This window comes from Periophthalmus magnuspinnatus, chromosome 19, assembly GCF_009829125.3.
Source record: "Periophthalmus magnuspinnatus isolate fPerMag1 chromosome 19, fPerMag1.2.pri, whole genome shotgun sequence".
Classification (NCBI taxonomy): domain Eukaryota; kingdom Metazoa; phylum Chordata; class Actinopteri; order Gobiiformes; family Gobiidae; genus Periophthalmus; species Periophthalmus magnuspinnatus.
In genome coordinates, this window is record NC_047144.1 from 23269330 (window position 1) to 23285964 (window position 16635).

Genomic DNA, 16635 nt, shown 5'->3' on the forward strand with positions numbered 1-16635 from the left:
ATTAACCAGGTCCCAAACAACCTGGCCTCCAACAACCAGGCCAACAGCAACCAGGCCCTGTACAACCAGGTCCCGTACAACCTGGCCCCCAACGCCCGGGCCAAGAGCAACCTGGCCCCCAACAACCAGGTCCTGTCCAACCTGGCCCCCAACACCCAGGCTCACAACAACCAGGCCAACAGCAACCAGGCCCCCAGCAACCTGGCCCCCAACAATCAGGCCCACAGCAACCAGGCCCCCAACAACCAGGGCCTGTCCTACTTGGCCCCCATCAACCAGATCCTGGACAACCTGTCCATCAGGAACTGGGCCAACAGCAACTAGGCCCCCAACAACCAGGTCCTGTACAACCAGGCCCCCAACAACCAGGTGCTGTACAACCGGGCCCCCAACAACCAGGTGCTGTACAACCGGGCCCCCAACAACCAGGTGCTATACAACCGGGCCCCCAACGACCAGGTCCTGTACAACCGGGCCCCCAACAACCAGGTCCTGTACAATCGGGCCCCGAATAACCAGGTCCTGTACAATCGGGCCCCGAATAACCAGGCCATGAACAACCAGGTCCATTCTGTGTAGACCTTTAGACAGATTTTTATGCTGTCACCAGCATTATTTTTTATATTTATTTTGCTGATATTTTGGATTGTATTTGTGTCATTCAATCATCATCAATTATTGTTTTAATTTTACTTAATGAAAAAAAGCCAATATTTTTAATATATATATATTTTTACATTTTTCTACTTTTATTTAATAAACAGTTTTCTATTGAAAATACGTGTCAGCTTTTTCTTTAATATGTGTGTGGTTTTAAGTATGAATTGTATATCCAGGTAAAAGTAACAAAGTTATTTATTTAAGGCCTTATTGTTGAAGCAGTTTAAATAAGTGGCAGGTTCTGGTTCACCCAAATGAAAATCTTGGGTGGACCTGTGTTCATCCTGTGGGGCCCTGTAGAGTGTGAACAGTTCACCCTGTGGGGCCCTGTAGAGTGTGAACAAATTATGCATATGATAAACTAAAACAAAGAATAAAGAAAAAGCTTACTATGAGGTTACAATTGTTCCAAATAATTTAATGTGTAAATGTTGATTTGTACACTGATAAATAAAAAATATATACACCAAAAATGTCTTTCACTCTTAGCAAATATTACCACTGGGTGAGCCAACTCCTAAATTACTTTTCTTCAAAGAGAATTCTCAAGCCCAGAGAAGAGATCTTTCAGATCTTCTCTTGATAATATGTGGAGAGAGTCTGCATCAATGTTTGCAGCTGAGGAATATACAAGTGATAGTGTTGATACATTAGACTGAAAATACACAGTGATAGTGACAACAGACAAACTGACATCAGAAAAGCAGGTCAATTTATGGGTCAAGTATTTTTAAAATTATAACAGATGGATTTATCACAATGGGGAAAAGTTTACTTACCCTTTAAAATTTCAAGTCACACCGTAATTACAGAATATTGTTTAATTTGTGATTTTGGTGAAAATGTCAGTGTCCCACAGCCTGACGCTCTCTGACGCTCCATCGCCTGCCATTAGCTAAGAAGAATTAGCATTTAACCCTCATTAGAAAGTTGGTAAATGATTTATTTTAACCACTGATATCAGGTATAGGCCTTTACACTCCTCTTTTTCCTCATAAAACACTGTCCTGCAAAACTAGCCTTAAAACACTGAAGAAAGGTTTAATTAGCATTAGTTCATTTGGACTGAGCTAACTGTTAACAGCTAACATTATTCAAGTTATAACTTTTCTGGGTAAACCTGTCCATTCTGGCATTATTGTACAAACAACATGACCTTTTAAAAATTGTTATATAATCATTCATGCCTCTTTTACTCTGTTTTTCTCACTTTAGTTTAATCAGTGGCTCTTACGTCTGCTCCGCGCGCTCTAACGCTCTTACGTCTCCTCCGCGCGCTCTAACGCTTCTTACGTCTCCTCCGCGCGCTCTAACGCTCTTACGTCTCCTGTGCACGCTGTTACGTCTCCGCGGAAGAGAAAGTCACAATCCAACACCTGATGTTCATCCCCTGAAACCTGTGACCCGCACACAGAGTAAAGCAAACACACTAATGGAAAAAAAAACCCCAAAACATTTAAACGTGACCTAAACGTAAACTGTATCTGTACATAAACTAGCTCATGTTCAACCTGTTTTTATTTTGTAATTTTATATCGTGAAAATATAAATCTGACGACTTAAACAGATGCTCGGGACATTTTGGGCCCTTGTTTTCATAAAGTAAGAACAATAAACTTATCGTTAGCTGCACTTCTGTGTTTACATCTGCGGCCTGTTAGCATGTGGCTAGCGCTAGCTCATTAGCATGTGGCTAGCGTTAGCTCGTTAGCATGTGGCTAGCGCTAGCATTGCTTGTTCTCCTGGCAAAAACGTGCTGCTTTTTACTTTGCCACATCTGATTTCTTTTTATTTCTAGACCTACAGAGGCTTCAACACCAGAGGGAGACGCAGGTTTTAAATGTCAGACTGTGAATCTATAAACGGTTTAAGAGTGAATCCATGTCACTGTAGAGAACATGTAACTAATATGTATGTGTTTTTGCATCACAGCAAATGTCTCTGTCTTGTTGAGTGACTGTGGATTATGTTTATTGTTGTTCATGTATGTGCTGTGCTTTTAGCATGTTCTAATTTTACCAATATGTCTACATTATTATTCACTGATCTTTAATGTGCTTTGTCATGTGTGATGGACTGAATGTTTTCTGTGCCTATGTCCTTTTTTTGTCTTGCCATCAACCTGCCAATGGGACTACGGATGAAAATTAGCCTGCATGCATCTGGCACTTTTACATGCTGTACTAACACATGTTGATCAATGTGCACTGTCCCATATTTAATAAATAAACATAAACATAATCTACTGCACTTAAACATCCAGCCTTAGTCATTTAAGGAAAATGGAAAAACCATAATGAAATATTTTATAACTGATTACTTTAAAATTATTATATTATAGATTATAGTTAAAAATGTTGGTGCAAAAAAAAAAAAAAAAACTGCAGCAGAACATCAGTTTGTGACAGTGCTAGTTAGTTCACATATTTACAAAGTTATTCATAATTTATAAATGCAAAAAACAGCCTGTACTGAGTGTACAGCCACTAAACACTAATGTCTTTATCATTATTATTAAATGTAAGAAAACTGTCATCATGTTGTACTATATGTTTTATTATACATTTAGTTGTAGATTTACTCTTTTAGGTTCACTGGGGCAGGGGGGCTGGATACTTGACCATTAGCACAAGTTAATCTTGCAGCTCTTGTTTTTACAGCTTTAACTGGACGTGCTGGTGGTTTTACTGTTGATGTCTGTGAAAGATGTGGCATCTCTCAGGTAAAACCCCTAACTGTCTGTTTTATTGTGAATCTTTAAAATTTGTGCCCTACAAATGTCTTTTTGTATCTTAACACAGGTGAACCTGAACAACATGTTACTAAAGTTCAAAGATTCAGTTCCTTCTGAAAAACCTGTGGCAGAGGGTGAGGACTGTTTTTGAACGACATGAGCCATTGTACAACATTGAACATCTCTGGACTGAGGCACCTGCAGCATTTGAGGACGTCCTAGATCCTTTTGTCGCCTTGTCCACAGCCGACATGCAAGAACAAACTATCAGAGAACTTTTGATCCAGTTGTTCCAGAAGAGGTCGTCATATCACAAAGACTGTGTCGAGTTAAACGTGGTAGTTCAAGGGTATTTGAAGTTAGGAGAAGCCCAAGACAAATTTTCATAAAAGTGTCCTCATGATTATTAATGGACTTAGTAGAAGGAGCAAACTTGTACATTTTTCTGCTTATCATCTCATACAAACCCTGCAGATATAATGCACGTCCTGCTTGAGGGTGTCGCGCTCTATGAGGTTAAATGTGTTGAAACACCTTATTTTGTCTGGAGATGTTGAATTGGACTCTATAAATTCAGGTAAACACAGTTTCTCTTGTTCCCCTGTGGATCCAAGGCACAAGCCCCATCACCGTTACCACTTTATCCTCAAGTCATAACAAATTTAAACTGTTTTCTGGGGAGATGTTGATATTTTTAAAAATATTCCTCTTTATTGTGAAACTGTGATTTTACCTCATAAAACTCTGATGTTCAACACTAAGACATACGCTCCAGGAAAATATGATTTCACTGATGTATTATTGTATGAAAATGTTTAAAGAGGTTTGTAATAAAGACACTTAAGCTGTTTGTGTCTGCTTTTTAAATGTGTTTGTATAAATATTTGATTAATCCAGGTGTATAGAGTGTAGACGTGTATTGGTCTGTTGATACTTTGTTACAGATGAACAACCACTGAGGTAAAAAAGTCCCTTGGCATTAATGCAATAGTATAAACAATTACAGGGCTGTTGTGATGTTTTTGAGATGGTCACAGGTTTAATAACTTGATGATAAAATACCTTAGAACAACTACATTAGCTTCAATAAAACATTAAAAACCTGGGGCATGTGTGCAAAACCTCAACAATGTGTCTTGATTTAATATAAAATGTGCTTAGAGTAAGTTATAAAATCTAAATAAGATGGATCGCGATGGAATATCTTGAAACAAGTTAAAATATCTTAAAATTGATCTTTTAAGATTAATCTTTTTAGTTGAAATTAGTTGAACTATGCAAAATAATCGTCTTTGTGTAATTAGGAGTCAGTGGTGTTGCACAAACGTGAGCAGTGCCATGTGTTTTTAAACGGTGCAATATTAGGACAATTAACAGCATGAAACTAAATATTTTATCTTTTTAATGGTGAAAATGTGACATAAAACAGGGAGTTAAACCCATGAGTCCAGTCAGTGTTTCCTGTTTGACAAAAGCAGCAGCGACTTATGTTCATTTGTACATTGTTAATATTATTGTTAATTACTTTTTTAAATTATAATTGTTTATTATTTTTTTATTTTTGTGATTTGAAATTGTGATTTGTTTCAGGGTGAAGGTTTACAGGGTTTGGATTTATCAGCACATTATAATAGAAAAACGGAATCGGCGTGGAATTCCGTCTCCACGGTGACGGCGTGATGTCATCGATGGGATGCCACAGAATTGTAGTAGGTGTGAACTTTCCCGCACTTTTGTCATTATTGACTTGGTGATCGAACAGTGAGCCACATTGCATTTGTCTCCTCGACTTTTCGCAAACAAACTGATTTAAGTGTCCAAACGTTGAACTCAGAGAAATGAGTCGATTTAAAGCGGTGAGTTCATGTTTGAAGCTCTGGTTTACACTCACACAAAAGCCTCACAAAACACAAAAGCCTGTTTCTGCAGAGTTCAGTTTTAGTCTGTTTAACTGTTTCTTGAAGTATTTTAATTTAATTTACAACTATGAACAGTATATTTTAACACATTTTGGCACATAAATATGGATCATATGATGTAAAACTCATGTAAGACGATTGTTTGGAGCTTGTGGAGACGAGAGTATGAAGTTTTTATGGAGTCAGATTGGGAAAAGGAGCAGTCAATAAATAATCCTCTTTGTTTTTACAGTTTCCATACATCTACGATAGGGACAACATCTATCCAGATGATTTCCTGAGCGGCTGGGAGGGCGAAGAGGAGTTTGCAGATCCTAAATTCGTCCGGGGACTCATCTCTGAGCCTTCCCCTCCTCCTGCTGCACCTGTGGGACCTACCACACCCCCACCACCTCAGGACGGTCCAACCCAGAGCGGGTTGGACTTCATGGACCAATTAAGCACCATAGACTTTAAGATGGTGGATGATTTGTGTCGTGAGTCTCTTGAAGAGGACATTCCTTTTGACCTTCTGGACGATTTGGAGCTCATGATCGGCTCAGAGACGCTCAACCCTGGAGCACAAACCTCTGAGTGCTCCAGTCCAAAGAGGAGGAGAATGTTAAACCGTTGGGACAGGCTAAGGTCTAGAGTAAGTGAACGTGCATAATCCAACGATACACTGTACTTTGCCATTCATATTTAACTATAAAATAAATAAAAAAAACACAATGAAATGTCTTTTTGTCATATCTCAATGAAAGTGATCGAATTGTTTTGTGTTTTTTCAGCCAAACAACAGCTCTGGCCACACACAGATGCCCTCGGGGACACAAGGGCCACGTCCAGGACCGTCCTCCTCTGGTACCTCTGCTCCGACAAGGTAAAGAACAGGACCATCTGTGTAGAAATATACATACGATCCTTTGTCCCATGAAAGAACATGCACCTTACACCTTTGTTCTCTGGAGAAGTTTTTTGCAAAGGTCAATATTTCCATTTCCCTGTAGACTCCACTAACAGAGTGTTGTGTTTGTAGCAGGAGGACGCAGGATGCGGACGCGCAGAGCAGGCCGTACATCAAGAAGCCTCCAAATGCTTTTATGTTGTACAGGGCGGAGCAGAGGCCCTACGTGGTGCAGGAGCTCGGCATCACCGACTGCGCCAAAGTGAACGTGGTGCTGGGACAGAGGGTGATTGGAACACGCCAAACACACAGAAACATTCAAGATACGGCTCACGAATGAGGAAGAGCCGAAGGTAGAATCCTGTTTAACATGTGTCTTTTTGCAGTGGAAGATGTTGTCTGGTGAGGAGCAGGCGCCGTATTTTGAACGAGCGCGACAAGAGAGACTCGCTCATGAGGCCAAGTACCCCGAATGGTCTGTGAAGGACAACTTTGTAAGTGCAACACACGTCTCACACTCGTCTCACACACGTCTCACACTCATCTGGATCATTTCAGTGATTAAAATGTATTTTTACTAAAACCTTTATGTCTTTTCAGGGTAAAAAGGCCAGAAAGAGAAATAACCGCGGCCGTCCAGTCACAGACCCACAGGGAGCTGCTCCTCCAGCAGCGCCTCCTCAGCCTGTGATGTGGGTCAATATGACTTACCCAGTGAACAACCAGGCCCACAGCAACCAGGCCCCCATCAACCTGGTCCCCATCGACCAGGCCCTGAAAAACCTGGCCCCCGACAACCAGGTCCTGTACAGCCTGCCCCCCAACAACCAGGTCCTGTACAACCAGGCCCCCAGCACCCAGGTCCACAGCAACCAGGCCCCCATCAACCTGGTCCCCATCGACCAGGCCCTGAAAAACCTGGCTCCCGACAACCAGGTCCTGTACAGCCTGCCCCCCAACAACCAGGTCCTGTACAACCAGGCCCCCAGCACCCAGGCCCACAGCAACCAGGCCCCCATCAACCTGGTCCCCATCGACCAGGCCCTGAAAAACCTGGCCCCCGACAACCAGGTCCTGTACAGCCTGCCCCCCAACAACCAGGTCCTGTACAACCAGGCCCCCAGCACCCAGGTCCACAGCAACCAGGCCCCCATCAACCTGGTCCCCATCGACCAGGCCCTGAAAAACCTGGCTCCCGACAACCAGGTCCTGTACAGCCTGCCCCCCAACAACCAGGTCCTGTACAACCAGGCCCCCAGCACCCAGGCCCACAGCAACCAGGCCCCCATCAACCTGGTCCCCATCGACCAGGCCCTGAAAAACCTGGCCCCCGACAACCAGGTTCTGTACAGCCTGCCCCCCAACAACCAGATCCTGTACAACCAGGCCCCAAGCACCAAGGCCAACAGCAACCTGGCCCCCAACAACCAGGTCCTGTACAACCAGGTGCCCATCAACCAGGTCCCAAACAACCTGGCCCCCATCAACCAGGTCCCGTACAGCCTGCCCCCCAACAATCAGGTCCTGTACAACCGGGCCCCCAACAACCAGGTCCTGTACAACCTGGCCCCCAACAATCAGGTCCTGTACAACCAGGCCCCCAACAACCAGGTCCCCATCAACCAGGTCCCAAAAAACCTGGCCCCCAACAACCAGGTCCCCATCAACCAGATCCCAAACAACCTGGCCCCCAACAACCAGGTCCTGTCCAACCTGGCCCCCAACACCCAGGCTCACAACAACCAGGCCAACAGCAACCAGGCCCCCAGCAACCTGGCCACCAACAATCAGGCCCACAGCAACCAGGCCCCCAACAACCAGGGCCTGTCCTACTTGGCCCCCATCAACCAGATCCTGGACAACCTGGCCATCAGGAACTGGGCCAACAGCAACTAGGCCCCCAACAACCAGGTCCTGTACAACCTGGCCCCCAACAACCAGGTCCTGTACAACCAGGTCCCAAACAACCTGGCCCCCAACAACCAGGTCCCCATCAACCAGGTCCCAAACAACCTGGCCCCCATCAACCAGGTCCCGTACAGCCTGCCCCCCAACAACCAGGTCCTGTACAACCTGGCCCCCAACAACCAGGTCCTGTACAACCAGGTCCCCATCAACCAGGTCCCAAAAAACCTGGGCCCCAACAACCAGGTCCCCATCAACCAGATCCCAAACAACCTGGCCCCCAACAACCAGGTCCCGTACAGCCTGCCCCCGACAACCAGGTCCTGTACAACCAGGTACCCAGCACCCAGGCCAACAGCAACCAGGTCCTGTACAACCAGGTCCCCATTAACCATGTCCCAAACAATCTGGCCTCCAACAACCAGGCCAACAGCAACCTGGCCCCCAACAACCAGGTCCTGTCCAACCTGGCCCCCAACACCCAGGCTCACAACAACCAGGCCAACAGCAACCAGGCCCCCAGCAACCTGGCCCCCAACAATCAGGCCCACAGCAACCAGGCCCCCAACAACCAGGGCCTGTCCTACTTGGCCCCCATCAACCAGATCCTGGAAAACCTGGCCATCAGGAACTGGGCCAACAGCAACTAGGCCCCCAACAACCAGGTCCTGTACAACAAGGCCCCCAACAACCAGGTGCTGTACAACCGGGCTCCCAACAACCAGGTCCTGTACAACCAGGTGCCCATCAACCAGGTCCCAAACAACCTGGCCCCCATCAACCAGGTCCCGTACAGCCTGCCCCCCAACAATCAGGTCCTGTACAACCGGGCCCCCAACAACCAGGTCCTGTACAACCTGGCCCCCAACAATCAGGTCCTGTACAACCAGGCCCCCAACAACCAGGTCCCCATCAACCAGGTCCCAAAAAACCTGGCCCCCAACAACCAGGTCCCCATCAACCAGATCCCAAACAACCTGGCCCCCAACAACCAGGTCCTGTCCAACCTGGCCCCCAACACCCAGGCTCACAACAACCAGGCCAACAGCAACCAGGCCCCCAGCAACCTGGCCCCCAACAATCAGGCCCACAGCAACCAGGCCCCCAACAACCAGGGCCTGTCCTACTTGGCCCCCATCAACCAGATCCTGGACAACCTGGCCATCAGGAACTGGGCCAACAGCAACTAGGCCCCCAACAACCAGGTCCTGTACAACCTGGCCCCCAACAACCAGGTCCTGTACAACCAGGTCCCAAACAACCTGGCCCCCAACAACCAGGTCCCCATCAACCAGGTCCCAAACAACCTGGCCCCCATCAACCAGGTCCCGTACAGCCTGCCCCCCAACAACCAGGTCCTGTACAACCTGGCCCCCAACAACCAGGTCCTGTACAACCAGGTCCCCATCAACCAGGTCCCAAAAAACCTGGGCCCCAACAACCAGGTCCCCATCAACCAGATCCCAAACAACCTGGCCCCCAACAACCAGGTCCCGTACAGCCTGCCCCCCGACAACCAGGTCCTGTACAACCAGGTACCCAGCACCCAGGCCAACAGCAACCAGGTCCTGTACAACCAGGTCCCCATTAACCATGTCCCAAACAATCTGGCCCCCAACAACCAGGCCAACAGCAACCTGGCCCCCAACAACCAGGTCCTGTCCAACCTGGCCCCCAACACCCAGGCTCACAACAACCAGGCCAACAGCAACCAGGCCCCCAGCAACCTGGCCCCCAACAATCAGGCCCACAGCAACCAGGCCCCCAACAACCAGGGCCTGTCCTACTTGGCCCCCATCAACCAGATCCTGGACAACCTGGCCATCAGGAACTGGGCCAACAGCAACTAGGCCCCCAACAACCAGGTCCTGTACAACCAGGCCCCCAACAACCAGGTGCTGTACAACCGGGCCCCCAACAACCAGGTCCTGTACAACCGGGCCCCCAACAACCAGGTCCTGTACAACCAGGCCCCCAACAACCAGGCCCCCAACAACCAGGCCCCCAACAACCAGGTCCTGTACAACCAGGCCCCCAACAAACAGGTCCTGTACAACCGGGCCCCCAACAACCAGGTGCTGTACAACCGGGCCCCCAACAACCAGGTCCTGTACAACCGGGCCCCCAACAACCAGGTCCTGTACAACCGGGCCCCCAACAACCAGGTCCTGTACAACCGGTCTCCCAACAACCAGGTCCTGTACAATCGGGCCCCGAATAACCAGGTCCTGTACAATCGGGCCCCGAATAACCAGGCCATGAACAACCAGGTCCATTCTGTGTAGACCTTTAGACAGATTTTTATGCTGTCACCAGCATTATTTTTTATATTTATTTTGCTGATATTTTGTATTTTGTATTGTATTTGTGTCATTCAATCATCATCAATTATTGTTTTAATTTTACTTACTCAATATTTTTTATATATATATATATATTTTTTTTAAACATTTTTCTACTTTTATTTAATAAACAATTTTCTATTGAAAATACGTCTCAGCTTTTTGTCTTTAATATGTGTGTGGTTTTAAGTATGAATTGTATATCCGGATAAAAGTAACAAAGTTATTTATTTAAGGCCTTATTGTTCAAGCAGTTTAAATAAGTGGCAGGTTCTGGTTCACCCAAATGAAAATCTTGGGTGGACCTGTGTTCATCCTGTGGGGCCCTGTAGAGAGTGAACAGTTCACCCTGTGGGGCCCTGTAGAGAGTGAACAGTTCACCCAGTGTGGCCCTGTAGAGTGTGAACAGTTCACCCTGTGGGGCCCTGTAGAGTGTGAACAGTTCATCCTGTGGGGCCCTGTAGAGAGTGAACAGTTCACCCTGTGGGGCCCTGTAGAGAGTGAACAGTTCATCCTGTGGGGGCCTGTAGAGAGTGAACAGTTCATCCTGTGGGGCCCTGTCACACGCTCTGTTCCTTTGTATTCCTTTTTACCCAGATTTTAGGTTGTGCTTTTTAAAAAAGTTTAATAAAGTAAATAAAATAACATTCGATGTCTCCATAGGATTACACGACATATCACATCTGTCACATGATTAATCCAAGATGGCGGACGTCTGTGAGACATGGACATTCAAATCGTCTATAACCCTCGGGCACTGACTGACGTGGATGTGAAATCTTTAACTTTACACCATGTAGTGTTTATCACAGTCACATTTAGACTTTGTCACGTGTGTTTTTCATGGTCACTTCATATGTGCTGTTTTTACACACAGTGATTAGAGCCTCTCAGGGCGTTTATCTCATGTCTTAAGATACGTCCAAACTTGGCTTTTGTTTAGTAAAAGTCTTCATTAATTACTGCAGAACTCTCCTTCACATGGCCCGGGAGGATGAGCTTCAGGGGGCAAAGGACCTGAAATCAGCCTCATTTTGACACTGAGTCATGTCAACATGAGTAGTGTAGCCTCAGAGTCATGTCTCACCACAAACGCACAGTGGACAGAGCCTCTACTCTAGTTCCTTGTTTTACACATCACATAATCTCATGATAATTTTGTATCCAGATTTAAAATGAAACTATCACATAATTTTGTGAAACCATCATGTGATTTTGAAACAGCATCATGTCGAAACGTGATACTGCTGATGTTTTTTTAGTTGAGATTTGGCAGTTGTGCGCTGATATTAAATCGTATACCTTATACAGAGGGACCGCCACCCCGGTCTGCTAGTCCAGGGGTATTGTCTCCGACCGCCACACGATGTAGAGACGTGTCAGCCAAAACAGCCCCACAACATCCAGAGACTTGAGGTACTCGGGATGGATCTCGTCCACCCCAGAGCCTTGCCACCGAGGAGCTTACCAACCACCTCGGTGACTTCAGCCAGGATGATGGACGAGTCCGCCTCCGGGTCCCCAGTCTCTGCTTCCTCCTCGGAAGACGTGACAGTGGGATTGAGGAGATCCTCAAAGTATTCCTTCCACCACCTGACAACATCCCAGTCGAGGTCAGCAGCTCTCCACCCGCACTGTAAACAGTGTGCTTCACCAACCTCCTAAGGTGTCAGACGGTTTGCCCCCGGTCAGTGCACTGTCTAGTGTCTAGTTCCTTCCCCCCCAGCGAGGTGACACTCCATGTCCCCAGAGGCAGGCTCCATGTCCGGAGATCCGGTCGTCAGGGCCCCCGCCCCCGATCTCCATGCACCAGCCCCTTACGGATCTTCCTGCGGGTGGGGGGTCCACGTGAGGACCGTACAGATTCTAAAATTACAAATTCTGCAATAAAGAATAAACTTACATTTGGGGTGTCCATGACACACGCTCGCTCTGTCACATTTTCACCGCTCACTTTTAGTTACTGCACTCTCGATTTCTGTGCACGTCCGTGTTCATACTGTCTCAGCCCCACAAAGTCACCTGATGCCATAAGAGGCCTTTTCCAAATCGCCAGTATGATGTTCCTCATGTCTTCCTGCATTTGGCTCATTTACCCAGGATGCACCTGTTGCCTCGGAGTGCTGCAGTTTGCCCACAATACACTGCAGTTTTAATTTTTTACTTTATTTAAGAAGTAAAATGTGTCTTAATTAAATAAAAATCATTTCACAATTAAAAAATACATATATTACACTTAATATTTCTCAGTTTAAGCCACATCAAACAATTCACAAAACAAATTCTTGTGACTCGTTTGCATGTGACAGGTTCTGACCAATCACAGAGCCAGTGCCAAAACGAACCAAAACAAACATGGCGGCACAGACAAATGTACAAATCCAGACTGCAGCGTGTGTGCAGAGGTGAAGTGAAGTGCTTTGAACATTCATGGAGCGAAAGATGATTTTTTTTCATCTCGTTCTGTTGTTATGACACTTCAACCAATCAACGTGAAGCATTCGTTTGAACGCTCCAATCACTGGCTCCGAACACTTTCAGCGACGAGAGCCAGGTGAGCAATTAGAGATAAATGTTTTGACGAAGGAGATCGGGGATGAAATGATCGTCCGAAGATGTTTTAGGTTGTGCGTCTGTTTATTTAATGATGAGTCGATGAGAGTCCTGCTTGTGTGAGCCCAGGAGCTGAAACTTTATGATCTGATTTTTATTTTCCGGCCGTAAACTTTGTCTCAGTTAATTTCTCTTTTTAATCTTTAGCGTCGTCAGATAAAGTCTAATAATGGGTTTAAATGACCTGTCAGTGACCTACATCCTGGACTCCGCTGTTTCGTGGATAATCTGAAGCTCTGACATAAAAAGATGTCCATGTTTCCAGGGGAACATTAAGTCTGACGCACATCTCCCATGATTCCTCTGTGTTGAGGTCTGAGGGGACAAAGGCTGAGTCTCGCTGCTGTCAGGTCCTTTTGTCCAACAGCTTTAGTACGACCTCCCTCTCTCCTGCTATCTGTCTATGTCTCTCACCCGTCTCTCTTTCTCCTTCTGATTCTCTCTCTTTTCTCTTTCTACATCGCTCTCCCTCTCCCTGTCTGTCTTTCATCCTCCTCTCTTTGTCCTCTCTCCCTCTGTCTGCTCCCTCTTCTCCTCTCTTTCTCACTCTCTCTCTCTCTTTCTCTCCATCTCTCTTCCTGTGTCCTGTCTGTCCTCTCCCTCTCTCACTCCTTTTCTCTCCGTCTGTCTCTCTCTCTCCCTCTCTTAGCCTCCTCTCCGTCTCTCTGTCTGTCCTCTCTCCCATTCACCCTCTTTCTCACTCTTTCCCTCCCTCTCCCTTTCTTTCTCTCTCTCTTTCTCCTTTCTCTCTCTTTCTCTCCATCTCTCTTCCTGTGTCCTGTCTGTCGTCTCCCTCTCTCGCTCCTTTTTTCTCCGTCTGCCTCTCTCCCTCTCTTACCCTCCTGTCCGTCTCTCTGTCTGTCCTCTCTCCCACTCACCATCTTTCTCACTCTTTCCCTCCCTCTCCCTTTCCCTCTCTCTTTCTCCTTTCTCTCTCTTTCTCTCCATCTCTCTTCCTGTGTCCTGTCTGTCGTCTTCCTCTCTCACTCCTTTTCTCTCCATCTCTGTCTCTCACCCTCTCTCCCTCTCTCTCTTTCTCTCCCTCTCTTACCCTCCTCTCCCTCTCTCTCTCTCTGTCCTCTCTCCCACTCTCCCTCTATCTATGTTTCTCACCCCCCTCGCTCTCTCCCTCTCCTCTCTCTTGCTCTCCCTTTCACTCTTTCTCTCTCCTCTTTATGTAAAATAGAAAATCTTGTGTAAAAGATGAATTTTTTTGTTTATGACAGAAAATTTAAATGAAAACATGGAAATGTGGTGAGATTTGTTTTTGCTACTGGTTCAGTTCAGACCTGATTCAGACCTGGTTCAGTCCTGGTTCAGTCCCGGTTCAGTCCTGGTTCAGACCCAGTTCAGTCCTAGTTCAGACCCGGTTCAGTCCTGGTTCAGTCCCGGTCCAGGACTCACCCTCTTGATGTCTTTTCCAAAGGTCTCACTGAAGCTGGAGCCGAGGATCTCAAAGTGAACGTGTGAGTTGGAGCCGCTTTCGTTAAAGTCCATGATCCCGGTCAGACCTGAGATGTTTCCCTGGAGACGAGAAGACCTGAGGTTAGAGCGGGTTAGTCCTGGGATAGACTTCGTTTAGTGCTAGATTAGACCTGGATTAGTCCTGGTTAAGTCCTAATGTACAGGTTACATCATTTTAGGCCTGATTTGTCTCCAGTTGCCTAGTCCTTGTTCTGACTTGGTTTAATTAGTCCTGGTTCGGCCTTGGTCTAGTCCTGGTCTAGTCCTGGTCTAGGACTGGTTAAATCCTGGTTCAGTCCTGGTCTTGGTTCAGTCCTGGTTCAGTCCTGGTCCAGTTCTGGTCTTGGTTTAGTCTTGTTTTAGTCCTGGTTCAGTCCCAGTCCAGTCCTGGTTTAGTCCTGGTTCAGTCCTGGTCCAGTTCTGATCTTGGTTTAGTCTTGTTTCAGTCCTGGTTTAGTCCTGGTCCTGGTTTAGTCCTCTTTAGTCCTGGTTTAGTTCTGGTTTAGTCCTGTTTTGTTCTCGTCTTGTTTTGACCTTTTCCTGTGACAGTTGTACTTTGGTCCGTGACACGTCTTTAGTCTCACTTTGTTTTAAAATAACTTTTCAGACGCGACATTTTAAAACTCAAAACACTGCGAGCCACAAATACATCAGCATCAGAGACTCAGACCGGGACCAGACCGGGACCAGACCGGGACCAGACCGGGACCAGACCGGGACCAGACCGGGACCAGACCGGGACCAGACCGGGACCAGACCGGGACCAGACCGGGACCAGACCGGGACCAGACTGGGACCAGACCGGGACATGTTGTTTGCGTCTCTATGGGGCATTTTTATTAAGCCAGGTGCTAAACTGCAAATACTGATACTTTGCAGCTGACGTCATCAACATTTTCTGGCGGTGTGACGCTAACTGGAGGCACTGCTCTGTCTGAAGCTCTGTTACTCAAGTTAGACTTTAATCTGAAGTTTAATTTGATCCTGAATGAGTGACTTCTGTAAATGTTTGCTGATCTGAAAAGGTGTTGTTTAAATCCATTTTGTGATCTAAACATTCTTTGACAACGGTTGCTAATGTGGGGATTGTGTCACTACGGTATTTGTTTTTGCTGAACATTCCACCATAGAGATACATGTAGAAACCCCTCAGCACGCTCAGCCTCATCCAGAGCCAAATCCAAGCCCAGGATTAACCTTTACTTCCTGACAAACCAGATTCACTCTTTGATTCTCTCAGACAAAATTCCAAGTTACGGAAACAACGGAGAAATAAAGAGTCGATGGAGCAGGAAGTGCGGCGTTTATCACTTCCTGTTTGGAGCGAGCAGGTTTGCGACGCACATCTACATAAACAGTCTGGTGACGTCACACTCAGTCCTCTTCCGTGGCCCCGTTCACCTCGTCAAATCAAACAAATTTCTTTTTCCAACCTCAGATCCAGTCACTCGACAGATCTGAACTGCACTTTTAGTTTAATAAAAAAAAAAAAAAAAAAAAAAAAAAAAAACCCAACAACATTTTGGTTCATTTCATGTGAAAGAAAATCAGGCTTGAGGAAGATGAGGTGAGTTCAGTCCGAGTTTAGTCCTAGTTTAGTTCTGGTTCAGTCCTGGTCCAGTCCTGGTCTAGTCCTTGTCCAGTCCTGGTCTAATCCTGGTCCAGCCATGGTCCAGTCCCGGTCTAGTCCCGGTCTAGTCCCGGTCCAGTCCCGGTCCAGTTCTGGTCTAGTCCCGGTCTAGTTCTGGTCCAGTCCTAGTCTAGTCCTGGTCCAGTCCCGGTCCAGTCCTGGTCTAGAACTTTCTGGATGGTCTGGAGCATTAGTCCTGGTCCAGTCCTGGTCCAGTCCTGGTCTAGTCCTGGTCTAGTCCTGGTCCAGTCCTGGTCCAGTACCTTCTGGATGGTCTGGAGCATTAGTCCTGGTCCAATCCTGGTCTAGTCCTGGTCCAGTCCTGGTCCAGTACCTTCTGGATGGTCTGGAGCATTAGTCCTGGTCTAGTCCTGGTCTAGTCCTGGTCCAGTCCTGGTCTAGTCCTGGTCCAGTCCTGGTCCAGTACCTTCTGGATGGTCTGGAGCATTAGTCCTGGTCCAGTCCTGGTCTAGTCCTGGTCC

At 46.7% G+C, this 16635-nt stretch overlaps 1 protein-coding gene across 1 annotated transcript in view; it reads right to left on the reverse strand.

Moving 5' to 3' along the window:
- Positions 1-16635, reverse strand: part of LOC117386930 (glutamate receptor ionotropic, delta-1-like) — a 386841-nt gene that overhangs the window by 39907 nt on the left and 330299 nt on the right. Inside the window, exon 8 of the mRNA XM_033984304.1 lies at positions 14464-14583. Within this exon, the coding sequence (XP_033840195.1) occupies positions 14464-14583 (120 nt within the window). The remainder of the gene's footprint in view (positions 1-14463; positions 14584-16635) is intronic.